Here is a 16,228-nt window from a genome sequence, read left to right as displayed (position 1 = left end):
ATTTAAAAAATAAATTAAATAAATAAGGCAACCTTGGCACAATAGGTAAGCAGCTACTTCTACTTTGGGAAAGCCTTCTTGGTTAGTAACAAGAAAGGGAGAATTTAGGTCAGGGAGATACAGTTTCTCAAATTGCCAAATAAGCCATAGGATCATAAAGAGAAGTGAGTCAGGAAAATTATGCCACTAATTGACAGCAGTTGCTCCATTAATAACAGTTAATTAACCACGGGACTAGGTTACCAGTGGGGTGTGGTAGGTTTGCCGTCGCTTGCCTAGTTTCAGCCAAGCTTAGAAGGAGGCTAAGTTGTGGAGACACAACAAGAAGAACAAGACTCCAAACCTCAAATGACCAGGTGGCACGTAAGCATGAATACTGTACAACAACTTAGCTGGTCATTTGATGCCTCCTCCTCTGTTGTATGCTCTGCATCCTTCTCCAAGACCAAGAAGCAAAACAAAGAACAGGGTCGGCCCAAGATATTTTGCTACCTGAGGCAACGAATGAGAGAGCATCTCCAGCTGGGGTTGAGGAACACTCCATCAGAAATGGAGAACCTGTGAGGCAGTGTAGAGAAAATTTAGCTAGATGGCTCAATCGTTGGACTCAATCAAAGGTGGCTTCCTATATTCCTACATTTGATTTTTGAGAACCCAAACGAACATTGCACTTATGACTAGGCCAAATACGAGCAACTTGTAACCAATCAAGTTGAATGAAGCTTGTAACCCAATAGCTTCCATACCAGTTGGATATGGAGGACTACCAAAAGTTGGATGAACCTTCAAATATTTTGCTTTGCCATTCTTGCCTCCCCAACGGAAATGCACAATGTTCGAGTACAGCAATGTCTCTTCCTCCATCTGTGAGATGTTTTTTAAAGTTTTGTTCTTCACTTATAAGTTCTTTTGGTTATCCGTCCCACCCCCTGCAAAAAACTTCCCAAACCAACCAACCAACCAAAAAACAACAACTAAACTTTGTCAGTTTTGGAAAGATTTTGAAAACGAAACTGGATAAGATATTAAATGACATCCAATGTCTTGCGGGTAAGTAATTTAGATTGCTCGATTGATTGGGAGGGATGAGTTCAGGTGTGAGTGCCAATACTAACATCACCAAAATAGCACAAACCACTCCCTTGTACAAGGGGGAGGTATCAGCAGGCTCAGTGGAGCCCTGTGGCTTGCAGAATCACAAGAAATCGGTAGGGGGGAAAATCCTGGTGTGTGTGTAGGAGGGGAAAGAAAAGTCCAAAACAGCCCAATGAAGACTGAGCATGCTCATTAGCCATAGATTGCCGAGTGAAGGTTGGGAAAAGAACAGAAAACCAGATGGGAGAGAGAATGCATTGGAGTAAGCTGGAGGAGGGCATATCTGCCTGACTGGAATACTAAATAGGAGCAGTTCACACTGCAACATTTTTCTGGAATCATGTCTCACTTGTATTTGACCCTTAGATCAAATATGGCCATTAGAAAATGGAAGAGCATCTGCTGGGTGGGTGTTGGACATAGGCCAACAGAGTTGGAGCTAGACCTTGGATGAATGTTCTTCTTCTTTTCACTGATCTACCACCCCCCCTCTGTCTCTCACATCACATCCATGTCCTGACTAACAGAAAGTACTGTTATGAAAATGAAGCCATTTTGGATCCTGCAGAAAGGTCTCCATCCCACTTACTGGAGTAGTTACCCTAGCTTCCCATGTTTTAAGGGTTCCAGCTCCCCACATTGGGAGTTGCTTGTGAGCGGGGAGGTGACAGGTTTGTAATCAGCCCCATGGAAAACCTGAGCAGCCATTTCAATGGCATCATGTTTACTGGGAGGCAGGGCGCAAGGGTCCTTGTTGAGGATGAGCACCTCGCCATCATATCTTCGGTGGCTGTCACTTCTGTCTTCAAGTTTCTCCTTACACCTCTTCATAACGAGATAGAAGGCTTCAACGAGGCTGAGGAGGACACAAACGCAGGCCGAAATGATCATGAAAAGGGTGAAGATGTTCTTCTCTGTCGGCCTAGCTATGTAGCAGTCTACAACGTTGGGACAAGGTGGGAGGGGACATTTCACCAGATTGGGAAGCCTGTAGTTTGGGTAGACATGGTAAAAGATATAGAGGAATATAATGTCCACAGAGGCCTTGGCTAAAAGACTGAAGAGATAGGTCCACCACAAGCCCCCACGCTTCTTGCCCGGGGGATAATGCGGCCTACACTCAGGTCCAACCTTCTCCAAACGTTTCTTCAATTTGGCTTCCCGGTAGGCAACGTGCATGATGACCAGCAAGGAAGGACAGGTCACTAGGATGAGCTGCAGAGCCCAGAGGCGGATATGGGAGATTGGGAAGTAAAGATCATAGCAGACGTTGGGGCACCCGGGCTGCTCAGTGTTGCAGTCAAACTCCTTATGGTCATCTCCCCAAACTTTCTCAGCTGCCACTAAGTAGACGAGCAGCCGGAAGATAAAGACCACTGAAAGCCAGATGCGTCCGAAGGCTGTGGAATATTTGTTCACCCCGCCCAAGAGGTCTTCCAAGCCAGACCAGTTCATGGTTTCTGGTTTCTTCTACAAGCAATGCCTGAAAAGAGACAGACAGTAGAGTTAGAAATGTTACAGCTCAGCTTTCCCTAACTTGCCTTCAAGATGTGTTGGGAACTGTAGTCCGATACATTTGTAAGAAGGCTGTTCTAGATAGTTCGCCAACAGCATCTTCCTGGTAGACCTGACTTCGGGGATCCAATACCAGGAATTCCCAGAGACAATTCAAAACCTTCACACTTTTAGAGCCCATCTATCTAAAGATCTTGTTTCACCCAAGATTGCAACATCCCCGTGCAAAGACCAGGAAATTACCTATATGCCATGCTCCCTGGCCTTATTTCCCAACCAGGATAAAAACAGTCATTGCAGCTTTGTGTGTGTGTGTGTTGGGGGAGGCGTGTGTGTGAGATGGAAGATGCCAGGAAGTGCTCCTTAGTTTGAGGATAGTGGTGTTGCAAGTTCACAAATAGGTCCCCATTTCCTTCTGTTGTGAAATGTTGGAAGCTTTACATTTCATGAACTTTGGGATGAAAATGCTTGGATTAAAAAGTGCTAATACTTTGGTGGATCTTTTGGCCCAGTGGATGGCGCCCAGAGGTGGCCTGGTGGCAGAGACCGTTGATTTCTTTAACCCTGAGGCCCATTGTGATTGAGTTTCTTCCCTTCCCTTTGCAAGGGCAGTACCTGCTTTTTACAAGGAAACCCACCCGTTTTTAATCTTTGTATGCCTAAAACCTGGAAGGAAGGGAGAAGGCTAGCCTTAATGGTGTCCTATGGATATAGTGTTGTATTCCTGGAGAGAAAGGTCTTCCCTGCAGAATTTTGGGCAATGGCTGCCCACTCTTTGAAGTCATCAAAGAACCTTCAATGCAATGAGTGAATCAAAAGTCTGCAGTTGGTACATAAGAAGTCAAGACATTTACAGGAGCCCATGGGCAACAAGCTGTAACAGGCACATGCCCAGGTGCCTTTGGTATGTAAAGGCTTCAAGGTGGAGGAGTGCATGTGTGTGTTGGGAGTGGGGGGAAGTCGAGGAAGGCTTAAATAGACTTTAGAAGGACTTTATGGGGCTGTTTGATGCTCCCCTCTCCCCTTAAGGATGTCTTTGAGAAAAGCAAAGTGACTGAGATACTGGAATGAAAAAGAGAGTTTGCAGAAACACCCAAAGGCTCCAGGAAGGCCGCAAAGGTGATTCATCTTTAATTTGTATAACCAGCCAAGGTTTACTAATTCATCACAGACCAAGCATGGAGAAAAAACATAACATAAGAATTTCCATGCTGGAACAGACAGAATTTCCATCTAATCCAGAATTTTGTGTCTAGCCACGACCAGCTTTATGTGTCCGGACACTCACAACCAGAGCAGGAAAGCAGTCGTGTTCCCTACTTTGATCCCACTACTCAGGGTTATAGGACTGCTTTGGTCAACATGAGGTTCCCTGGAGCTTTCATGCCATTTTGCATGAATAGACCTCTCCCCTGTGAAGTTGTCTAATCTTCTCTCTCTCTCTTTACATTTCACCTGACCTAGGGGTGAACAACACATTTTGCAGCAGCAGTAAAATCCATGAGTTAATTATTCACTGGCCATTGTTGTTTTTATTAACAAGTGTAATGATAATATTCCACCTGGAGGCTTTGCAGAAGGGCCCTAGCCAGTGGTGCTTTCAGGGAAGGACTTGGAGACAGAGGTCCAGGGACCCACAGAGCAGAATGGGCTCCGAACACTGTAGTGATAGCTTGCCACTTTTTTGAAGGAAGTGAAGTTGTCAGTGTTGAAAAGACTGAGCTAGATGGACCAATGGGCTGACTCAGCATAACTCAGCTTCCAATGTTCCTATCAGATGTGTCGTGTTGTAGCTTGGTGGTAGAGCAGATACTGTTCAACCCCCATCATCTCCAGGTAGGGTTGGAAAGCCCGGTCTGAGGTCCTGGAGAGCTGCTGCCGGTCAGTATAGCTCAAGGCAGGGAACCCAGGGCTAGCAGGTCACTCGTGACCCTTCACCACTCTTTGCATGGCCTGCTGAACCCCAAGGAGCCCCAGCCAATTTCTTCAACATCCTAGCTAATCAGTTCCTGGGGCAAAGGAAGACGTTTTCTCATCCCTCCCCAGCAATTCCAATGCAGATGGGTTTGCTGTTTCCCCACTGCTGGGATAGAGGTATGTTTTGAAGTGCAGCTGCCCATCATGACAGCCCCCATAGCCATGTCCTCAAGAAAAGCCCCCAAATATGGGTTGATTGATATCAACAAACCAGTTCTAGTGGTTCTTATCTCCATCAGGAGCAGGTCTTTTGTAAAGCCAATGGATCTTAATTGCCCCTTCAAGACTAGGCCACCACAAAACACTTTGCAAGACCACTGGGAACAATATATTATATTTTTTTTGGGGGGGGGGGAGGATCCATTTCCCAAAGCTCCTGTGGGAATTACAGCTAAGGTCAGAGGAAATATGGAGGTCTAATGGAGATGGCAGAGGATCTCCTCCTCCTCCTCCTCATCTATAGGTGCTGTGTCCCTGAAAACCCTGGTTCTGCTACACCATGGTTTCTTACTGCTAATGGTTGCTGGAGCGTGGGAGAGGCTTTAACCTCGCCCTCACAATCCTGGCTCCAATATCAGTGGGAAAACAGCAATCTCAGAGGGGATCATTGGGAGGTGGGAGAGGCTTTGATCTCCCCCCTCACCCCAGTGATCCTGGCACTGCCGAGGTTGCTGTTTTCCCACCGCTTATAGCCCCAAGACCCACTACCCAGCATTGCATGCAATCCTCCAGACCAAAAAGGATCTCCTGCCCTGGTCTAGTTGATGCTGCGATAGATGGTCTGACTCAATGCTATATAAGAATACTTATTATTGAGGCTTATTATTCAAGTTTTCCTTTGACAGATTTTGCTCATTTTTCATTTAAACTGAAGCTTGGGCAGTGTAGACATGTTGACAATTGAAACTTCAGAAAAGTTCAAAGCTTGAGAGGTGGGCAGCTCGGGAAGGGAGGAAGGAGAACTATGAGCAAAGGGGATGTTAATGTAGATGCCCCAAACCATGCATGTAATATTGCGAATGCACATGTAATAATGCTTACTCTTGAGAGCTTGTAGAGTGCTGGACCAATGAAAGGACCTATTTTAAAAGAACGTCTTTTTTTGGTTTCACCTTTGCTGGTTTATTTGTAGTACGTTTATTTTAAAACTGTAAAGTTGTTCCAGTCACTATGGAAACCAGCAAACCTATTTTTCACCAATCATTCTCAGACTTCTCCCCCCCCCCTCATGGTGATGTGGGATTTACACTAGTATGAATAAGAAGAATCTCATTCTTTGCAACTGAATGAGTTACATAGTAGAGGATGAGAAACAATGGACAAGGTGGAACCAAAGGAAGACCCAGGAGGACTCCAGTGGAACAAGATGAAAAAAAATGCTGCTGTACTGATAGGGATTGCTACTGGCTCTGTGATGATCAACCGGTTCATTGTCATAGTTATTTGCCACTGATAAAGCACCTGCGCTTATTTATAAATTTAAGCATATTCTTTCCTTCCACAAGCACCGAAATCAGGCCCTCTTTTATGCATCTCAATCACTCATTTTGATAGGCTTTCACTCCTGTTTTGTGTAAGCAGTTTCACATCATCCAAGCCCCAATGCTTTTATTTTCTCTCACTGCCTTTATATAGTTTTATCTGCATTGATGAGACTAGATGCCCTCATCTTCACATGGGGGGTTCACGTGAACCACCTTCAGAGTGTCCTTCTTTATAACAGTTGCCAGGGAACATGAACAGGAGGGTGCTGTCATGCTCATGTCCTGCTTATGGGCTCCCACAGGCAGCTGGTGGGCCACTGTGTGAACAACATGCTGGGCTAGATGGGCCCTTGGTCTGATCCATCATGGCTCTTCCTATGTTCCAATTTTGCCTAATCGTCTTTCATTCATTTACCATCCTATCCAACTTCCCAGCACCTTGTCTCATGGTACATAATATCATGCAACCCTTATCTGAGGACACAGCCTGTGGGGAGGAAAAACATCAGGCATCACCTATCATGCCTGCTTGGTTCTTGAATTAGGAGAGAGAAGGACACAAGGTTAGGGTGACCATATGAAAAGGAAGACAGGGCTCCTGTATCTTTAACAGCTGCATAGAAAAAGGAATTTCATCTTCATCACAACAGTTAAAGGTGCAGGAGCTATACTAGAATGACCAGATTTAAAAGAGGGCAGAGCACCTGCAGCTTTAACTGTTGTGATGAAGAGGAAATTTCACCAGGTTCTCCATATATACAAATGACACCTGCAGAAATTCCCTTTTCAATACAACTGTTAAAGATACAGGAGCCCTGTCCTCCTTTTCATATGGGCACCCTACACAAGGTTATCAGTAAGATAACCTTGCGCCTTTCTTACTCCTCCATAGAGCCCCTTCCTTTTGCCCCGGAAAAAAGTGCCCATATTATTAATCAAGCAGCAGATTAAAATAATCACCACTATTGCAGTTAGAAATATCTGCACAGCCTAGAGTAGGGTGACCCTATGAAAAGGAGGACAGGGCTCCTGTATCTTTAACAATTGCATAGAAAAGGGAATTCAGCAGCTGTCATTTGTCTGCATGCAGCACCTGGTGCAATTCACTCTTCATCATAACACTTGTGGGGGGATCATAGGTTTGCAAAACAAATAACCGCCACATACTCCAAGCAAAACATAATTCTCAATTAGGGTGACCATATGGGAATGAGGACAGGGCTCTTGCATCTATAACAGTTGCATAGAAAAGGGAATTTCGGCAGGTGTCATTTGTATGCAGGCAGCACTTGGTGAAATTCCCTCTTCATCTCAATAGTTAAAGCTGCAGGAGCCCTGCCTCTTTTTTATCTGGTCACTTTAGCATAGCTCCTGCAGTTTTAACTGTTGTGATGAAGAGGGAATTTCACCAGGTGTTGCATGCACAGAAATTACACCTGCTGAAATTCCCTTTTTGATACAGCTGTTAAAGATACAAGCTGTTAAAGATCACCATAGACTAGAGGCAGTAGGACGGACACCATCTCAGAAGAGGTATGTCCCCACCTTCGCTCCCAGACAGGAGGGAATGCCTCTTCTAAAGGGGTGCCAGCTATGTCACAGGCACCCGTCATCTTAAAAAAGAAGAAGAATGCGGCCTCTTTTCTTTTTCTATCTCTTTTTCCAATTCATGTGCAAACGTACATTAATTTAGGGCACAATCCTATGCAGGTTTAGACTGGAGAAATTTCTATAACTCCCAGCCTTCGCCAGGCAGCCATGCCACAGCCACACCCAGCCAGCTAAGCATAGGATAGTGCTCTTAATTTGTTAATTTATTTAATAAATTGACTGTACCATTTCCTTAATTGGATGACAGGCCTCCATCCCGCGCTAAGCACCTTCTTTCCACCTGCCTCAAGAACCTATTTTTCATTTTTTAAAAGTCGGGAAAATGTCCCGTGGTTCTCTGTGCAGCATGTAATTTGCCACCCCATGGTCCCATTTTCACATCCTCTGTCCTGGAGGACCTGCTTTATCTCCGGAGGTTTTTAAGAACCTGGATCTCCTGAGTCCCAGTCCAGCACTCTAACTATTACGCCACACTGCCTCATAAGATTTGTCCTGAGAGAATTCGAGAGAGCATGAGATGCCCAACCGTGCGGCTATTCTCCCTGCATCTGGCCCTCAGATATCTATTTTGTTCTGTTTCAAATGACTTGGGTCATAGCTAGACCTAAGGTTTATCCCAGGATGAATGAAAGAATAAGTTTATTACGGTATAACAACCAGCTTATCCCAGGATTGTCCTGGGGTCAAACCTGTTCATCTAAGTGCCACACAGGGCATCCAGCGCTCAGGCAGGGACGAACCCGGGATGATCCTGGGATAAATCTCAGGTCTAGCGACGGCCTTTGTTAGCAGTGGTGTACTGAATGCAGGGCTCATACAGGCCTAATCTACACCAAGCAGGATGTTGCACTATGCAAGTGGTATATAAAAGGCAGGAGCCACACCAAGCAGGATATAGCCCCATGAAAGCGGTCTATTGTCCGTGTCAATGGCCCCAACAGTGGTCAGTGCACTTCAGTGCCGCTATAAAGCAGTCGTGTGGCTCCTGCCTTTTGTATACCACTTTCATAGTGCAATATCCTGCTTGGTGTAGATGAGGCCACAGATGCAGCGCTGACCTTTTTCTTTTCATTAGCAGGGACGCTGATGTCATCAGCCACCCCCTTTAGACATCCCTGAAATCTTCACAGTAGCTGATGGAAAACGCAATATATTTTGAGGTGGCTCAGTCCTAAATGGGCAATTAAAACCTGTTAGCTTTACAAAACACCTGCTCCTGGTGAAGGCAAGAACCGCTAGAACTGGTTTGTTGATGGGGATCCCCACTGCTACCTGTATTTTGGACTCTCCTTTGGGATGTGGCTGTGGAGATCGTCGGGATGAGTCCCTGCCCTTCAACATTATCCACTGCACCACTGTTTATTACACAAGGATGAGTAGTTGCCTCATACAGCCTCACAAAAACAGCTGGTAAAATGAGGTGGCAGGAATGACGAATCACTCACTCCGTTTGCATCAGCGTCCCCTACTACTATTGGAATTTCAGCTTCCCTGCAATAGGTGATTGGAAGAAATCTAAGTGCTCTCCTAAGAAGTGCCCCTTTATGTACATGCCACTGCCTCTCCCTGAACCAAGACACCAAATTACTAATCCTTGCTAGTTAACCCTGCAAAGGAGCCTTCGTTTCAAGGATCAACCCGCTGAAGAACAGGAGCAGGATGTGGCCTTAAAGGCGTTGAGATCTCTTCCCAGAATGCGGTGAAGGAATGTCGTAGGAGTTGGATTCAGGGTTCCAAACAAAGTGGATGCACTTTGGCAATACTACTCAATTAAGCAGTGCCTTATTAACAAAAAGGGAAGAAGAAGGTGTGGTTGGCTAAACCAGAGTCACTCCCAGATCAACAGATGCAAGCAAAAGGGGATTGGAAAACAAACACTTAAGTAAAAACAACAAAGAGTCATGTGGCATCTTAAAAGCTAACAGATTTATTCTGGCATAAGCTTTCATGGGCTATACCCCACTTCATCAGGTACATGGAGTACTATGAGAGTTTCAGGTTAAGATATGGAACATATTTATTTTATTATTTATTATTTTATTTACAAATTGGTATACTACTCCATATCTAAAAGAGTAAAAGATATAAAGATTAAAACACCATTAATAATATACTTTTAAAAACCAGAATGCCAATAAAAACTGTGGCCATGGCTAGACGAGGGCTTATCCCGGGATCACCCCGGGATCATCCCTGTGTGTCCAGAATACGCACAGGGGATTCCGGGGGCAGGGAGGGATGATCTCGCCATTTCCCTGGAATTTTGCCCTACCCTTCTAGCCCGATTTTTCCATGTCCTGAGCTGATCCTGAGGCTGCGGAACGTGTGGCTGGGCATCACGGTTTGTCCCGGCTCCTAGCAAGTAACTGCTAGGAGCTGGGAGCTGGGCACGGGGCACAGAGCTGCTCAGAAGCTCAGTGCCCATCGGGGGTGGGGGGAGCGAGGAAATTATTTTTTATTAAAAAAAACCTTACTGTTTTGCAGATGAGCACTCGTGCACTCCTTCTCCTTTAAAAACTAAAACAAAATGGCGGCCGCGATGTAGCGCACCATGTGTAAACAACGGTGACTATCTCACGATCATAAAATTGCGAGATCGTTGCCTTTTCACCCCCTCGTCTAGCTGAGGCCTCCGACTGTCAGTTAAGAAATACTTCCTGGAATATAGCCATTTCCAGGATGTGTCGAAAGCAACAGAGTGTTGGTGCCTGCCTGTCCTCCAAGACAGGGTGTTCTAAAGAAAGGGGGCCATCACATTAAAGGCTGTTCTTCTGGTGGACTCCAATTGGGCCATAGGTCCAAGTGGAACCACCAGGAGCACTGATGGTGTGGGGTGGGGCGAAACAGTTAGGTCAGATGGACATTAAATGCAGAAAGTATGGACAGGGGCAAGCACATTATTAACAGTGGTCATTCGCTGCCACTACCAGTACTTCCTGCATTTTATTTATTTATTTCATTTCATTTCTATACTGCTCAGTATCCAAAGTCCTCTGGGCAGTTCACAGCAAGTCACCAAATCAAAAGCCACCGATACACGTGCTTTCCTTCCGACCTCACTGTTTACAATTCCACCTCCCACCACATGTACCTTCTCTAAGCACCAAGGTTCTACTTGGAGAGGCTTAGTGTAAGGTCCTTCAGCAAATGGTGTTGCTGTGAAATTAGACTTTTGGTTCAACACCAGTTGAAGCAAACCTAGAGAATTCCAAGGGCAGGGTAGAATCTGAACTCATAGTTAGGAGAGACATAGAACAGAGGTGAAAGCTAGGTTTCATGGCTAAGGTGAGTGGTGTGGTGCCACCTGGAGCCCTCATATCAGTCTCCCTGATCTCTCACATGTTTCAGATCAGATGTGCTCCATGAAAAACGCCAGGTGGACACCTCCCTGCTTCAGCTTTCATGTGTCTTCCATATTGATGGGTGGAGGTGTTATTCAGGAAATGGATTTGGGGGTGGTGGGGATGATGGAAGCTTGCCCACCCTCCCACCTACCTCTTCCTGGCATTCCTCCTTCTCCTCCTCCTCCTCCCACTCCCTGCTATCACTGTTTGCTTTCCAAGCATGCAAGTAGGGACAAGAGTATGGAAAGAGGGGTGTGCTCCCTCTGGGCTGTTACATGGGTTGGGCCCTGACGGAGAGCGCCAGCAATTGGGGAGTGATGAGGAAGGGGTAGGCCCATTCAGAGATGGTGCCTGATGAAGGCGTCTGGCCCAAGGCCCCCCTCTCTAACCCTGGAGGTGACATCTCTAGGAAGATAGTGTCAATTAAATGGTCAACTGGACCACCCTTTCATCCAGAGTCTATTTCCTGCTCAGCACACCTGCCACACCTCGTTGCCATCTTGGTCTTGGGAGCCATACTGTATATGCACCATTTAAAGAAATGGCCATTGCTTGTCAAGAAAAATGGTCGCACGTTTTTTCTTTCTTTTAAGTGGTAGCTCTGTTTTTTTTGTTTTTACAATGTGCATGTAGAGTTTTGCAAGGAAATGAGGTTGACAACCATGCCGTACCACTGCAGCAGGCAGATACAAAGATGAGATACCTTCCAGGTGAAAATAGGGATGCAAATGTAACGTCCCTATTCTTACACTGAAGTCAGGATCATTGCCTGACCCTCTCTCCCAGCTCTTCTTTCATACATTGCCAGAGGCTTTGCACAAACTGTAGCCCTGTGCTCAGCCATAGCCCTGTTCTCCTCTAGTGTAAAGCAAATGGAGGGGGCCACTCTCCCAGTTAATAATTAATTCAGAAGCATTATCATTCTACAATATGTCACCAAAAGTTTGAATTATACCTTAGCGTAGCCTTCCCCAACCAGACAATTTTTCGACTACAACTCCCAGCATTCCTTACTATCATTCTGCTGGCTGGTGCTGATGGGAGTTGGAGTTCAAGATGTCTGGAGAGCACATGGTTGAGGAAGGTTGCCTTAGCAGCTGTGGTTTGCATATAGCCTTAATGTTTATGCATGTTGACATGTGTGCTAGGGATGCAGCCACCTGCCCACTCTGGAACTTAAGTTAGGGGAAGGAGCTGGATGCTGAAGGATGGAAACCCCAGCCATGGACACTTCCCATGTTGGAACTGAGCATCCTCAAGAGACAAGTTCACTGAAGACTAATTTGTCCCATTGATATCAATAGGCCCTCCTGTTCAATTAACTTAGACTAGATCCAGCCTAAAGCCTCTGTGTAAACTTTGTTTTGTCTCCTGATGAAAGGATAGGTTTTTTAAATGGTTTATAGTTTTTTTAAAAAAAATGTTTTTCTTTATGGTTCCCTCTGGAATGCAGCACTATCGGATTCCCCTGCCCCTGCTGCAGCCACACCACTGGATTTTGACAGGTCGGTGGCAGCTAGAATCTGACGGCAGCCTAAAGGGGCCAGTTTAGCTGGACGACAAGGTGGCACCAATAAAATTCAGTGACAAATCACCTTTTTTTTTTTGCCCCCCAATGCAGCGACAAATTCAGAGCACAAAAGGCCAGGAGAGCCCAGGGAACTCCCATTGCACGTTGTGGTTTAGGTAATGGTTTAAGCAGTTTTAAAAGGACACGGATACACACACACACACACGCACACGCACACGCACATGCATCACCTCTTGAAATTGTCCTGCATATGTATTTAGCAAAGCGCAGGCTGCCCCTCCCACCTCTCCGAGATCATTTCAAAACCAAAGAGTGACCACAAGATTCTACCTTACTGTTGTCCCTTCGTTGTTTGACTTCAGCATTACACTCGCACCTGCCACATCTGAATGAACAAAATTTACACAACACTTCCCCACAGCACGCACACACACATTCATGGGCTCCACATACTCAGAAAACCTTCCACCATCTCTGCTCAATGTGTGGAAGGAAAATATGAAGCGTGCATACTTTTGCCAAAAAATCAGATGCAACCTGAGACTCCTTGCTTCCTACAACCTGAGCCTGTTCCGTTTAAAAGCAGCGCTTCATTTCAAGAAAGTGCAGAGGCACGGAGTCACATCTCTTGGTTTGCAAAGCCACAGAAACAGAGTGGCCCAAATGCTTGTTCTGTGAGAGAAAGACTTGGGGATGGACCCAGTTGCTGTCTAGTCCCATACTGCGAAGTGGAGCCCTAGCACCGAAAAACAGGTTCAGGGGCTCAGCACCAACGAGCCCTGGCTAATATTATGGCACATCCCCTTTTCCCCTTGCTCCAGTTCTCTGATACAAGCTTGATGTCTCTGATCTCAGACACCACAAAACAGGAGTAACTTCTCTTTCAACAGAATAGTTCAAAGGCATTCTTCATTCTTTTCACCCAGAGTGACAGAAAAAACCCCCAGCGCCTTACCTGGTGGGAGCCCTGTCTTCTTTACAGGCTTTTCCGCTCTCTGCTCTTTCCATCTACAGCATGGGAACTCTCTTTTCAGAGTTTGAGAGCCATCAAAGCTTGGGGCTCCTCCCGACACGCTCAAAGCAAGGAGGAGGACGACTCAGATGATGACGACGAGGAGGAATATCCCAAAGGAACATTCCAGGGGGCGGAGCTGTTTTTTAAAGCACTTTCCTAGCACACCCTTGGTCGCTAGGCATCCAGGCTGGTGGAAGCAGAGAGCTGTACCCAGTTGAACGACGAGGAGTCCCGCATGGTACGAGCGACACACAATGTTCCCAAGTGTTCTGAGCTGCCTTCTTCAGGTGTGGTGGGTACAGTATGCAAAAGTTCCAGGGCAGAGAGTGGCCTTCTCCATTTTTAGCAAAAAAACCACGTAGCCTTACCGGGGCTTTGACATCCAGCGTCTTTCCGGGTTTAAGGATTGGCACAACACACACGCTCATCTGTCTGGTTTTTGCCAGTTCCTGCCCATATGTTTCAATTTTACTACCAGCAGATGGCACTACTTTATAGCCCATTTTCCATTTATTACTGCATTTTAGGGTGTTTTTTTTTTTAATATAATTTGGCGGGTATCCACTTGAAAATGACGGGAGAGGCATTGGATGTTGACAGCATTGTGAAAAGGACCCGTAAACATCTGTCAGTGACCAATCACGAGCGTGCAATAAATTACAGAGAAACTCTTAGGGCTGGCTATTATTTAATACAAGTGGGAGCGGTAACACAATGTTGGAGTGTACCCTCCTGACGCCCTGGCAGGGTTTCTTCTCTTCAAATGTCCAGCTAGGGTGGCCGCTTATGAATTGCCAAAAAAAGAGGAAAGGCGTCGCCGTCCCTCCTAAAAGAGGGCACAGATTGGCCTAAAAATGGATACACCAATTTATAGGTATAAATGCAATTGTAGAAAGCATTAGGCTTTAAAGAGAAATACAATCCATGTCGCCATAGTGTGGAAGACTTTGGCCAGGGGGCTGTCTAAAGGCGTGGAAAACCCCGGGGTGGGTATGTGGTGGTGTGCATCGATTATACGACGCAGCAGCCACCCCGGGGCTTTCTGGCAAAGCGGCAGAGGAGAAAAGTTGGGGACTTACCCTGACTTTTTCCTCTGGAGTGAGGTGAGGATGGCACATCCGCTGTCTTGTCTCCATCCAGAGTCACGGCAGAGGTGTGGCCAGCCAGATGGCGACCCCTGATTGATTGATTGCTGTCTGCCTGGGCAGAGGGCAGGGGGCCAAGGACCCTAATGGTGCCGGAAAGCTCGCTCTGCCTCCCTTCATCTGTATTACTCACCCCCCTCCCGCACCAGCGAGACACCGCGGGGTTTGGCAGTGGAGCATCACCAACTCAGCGCCATGAAGACAGCCCCCGCCCCAGCTGACCAGTGTCCCCGAGTGTTCAGTCTGCTGCCCAGGTGCTCCCTGTGGCTGGGGGTTTTTTTGTCTGGAATGGGACAAGACCGCACGTCACATGGAGGATGGTTCCTTGGCAGCCTTTCAGGGAAAGGACTGTCATCTATAAAAGAGGATGCATGGCCACTCTAGCCTCTCCAGCTATGTCTCCCTTCAGGTTATGATATACATTGTAAAGGATTCAAGCAGACCATTCAGTTCTCTGCCTTTTTTGTTTCGTTTTGCTTTTCCAGCTGGCACTCAACATGCCATGGTCCCTAAAGTTTCCTTTTCCTTTTTTGCACTTTTCATTTCTATTAGCATATGTTTTCATACTTTTACAAACCTTGGCGCTCCCCTGAGCATACTGGCACCTCCCTTTGTCCCTTAGTGGCCCTGTTTTGGCTACACTCCTGTTCGCACCCGGGCACTGAGCTCAGTGTTAGAGGGAGTGATGTTTATAGCCTGCTTTCCCCTCTGTAATGCCTTCCCTCCAAGGTAGCCTAGAGCAAATAGTTACCACAAAAACAACAACAGAACAGAGACAGTAGCCAAGCAGACATGCAATTCAAACTGCCCGTTTGTTTGCTCTAATCGTTTGACCTATAAGGCACTAAGTGCCCTTCATCCAACACACCTGAAGGACCACCTGCTGCCATACCAAGTTGTCAAGATGGTCACTTGAGGCTATGCTCCAGATGCCCCCAGCTTCAGGAGAAAGGTGACTGACTACAGGCGACAGGGCCTTTTCCATGTTGGCATCCAGACTGTAGAACAGCATCTCCTGGGCCACTCATGATCTCAAGATATGTTGCTGTCTTTTGAGCACCAATTAAAAATGTCCACATTTGTCCTTCAGGGTCCCCTGGTCTCAGTCCATTTAGGGTTTTACAGGTTTAAAAGAGCACTTCCTCGTTTTCATGTGACAAAAACTGGCATACAACTCTGCAAAATAAAACAAACAAACAAACAAATAAATAAATAAATCTCAACTTTAATCAAACCTTTGAAACACCCCTACTTACATATAGGGATACTGGAGAAATTTGCAATGGAACCAAATGAGATCAAATTTTTATGAATCCAACCCGTGGATTCTGTAGCGGCCCGGCTGTTCCCCTGTTGACGGTATTCTGCGGGCTTACAGAATGGTTTTTTTTCTTTCAAAAAAAAACCTTTGTGAATTTTGTGCAAATTTCTTCATCAAAAAATATATACACACACACACCAGCCAGAAATGCATATTTCCCCGCCCCATAATCTAAAGCATGAATAGGTGC

At 46.1% G+C, this 16,228-nt stretch overlaps 1 protein-coding gene across 1 annotated transcript; it reads right to left on the bottom strand.

Annotated features, from left to right (window-relative positions):
• Nucleotides 1-1,268: 1,268 nt before the first annotated feature.
• On the bottom strand, nt 1,269-13,625 carry LOC134407717 (gap junction beta-5 protein-like). Its single transcript, XM_063139630.1, has 2 exons — nt 13,513-13,625; nt 1,269-2,578 (listed from the first exon to the last, which is right to left on the bottom strand). The coding sequence occupies exon 2, from the start codon at nt 2,548-2,550 to the stop codon at nt 1,693-1,695; it is 858 nt and encodes a 285-aa protein (XP_062995700.1). The 5' UTR covers nt 2,551-2,578; nt 13,513-13,625; the 3' UTR covers nt 1,269-1,692.
• Between the last annotated feature and the right edge of the window lie 2,603 nt (nt 13,626-16,228).

This window comes from Elgaria multicarinata, chromosome 13 (assembly GCF_023053635.1).
Source record: "Elgaria multicarinata webbii isolate HBS135686 ecotype San Diego chromosome 13, rElgMul1.1.pri, whole genome shotgun sequence".
In the NCBI taxonomy this organism is placed as follows: Eukaryota; Metazoa; Chordata; class Lepidosauria; order Squamata; family Anguidae; genus Elgaria; species Elgaria multicarinata.
Note: the sequence above shows the minus strand (reverse complement) of the source record. Positions and strands in the feature narration are given on the sequence as shown.

Bases quoted from the DNA above. Each gene is read 5' to 3' on its own strand.
- LOC134407717 (XM_063139630.1), bottom strand. From the start codon at position 2,550: ATGAACTGGTCTGGCTTGGAAGACCTCTTGGGCGGGGTGAACAAATAT.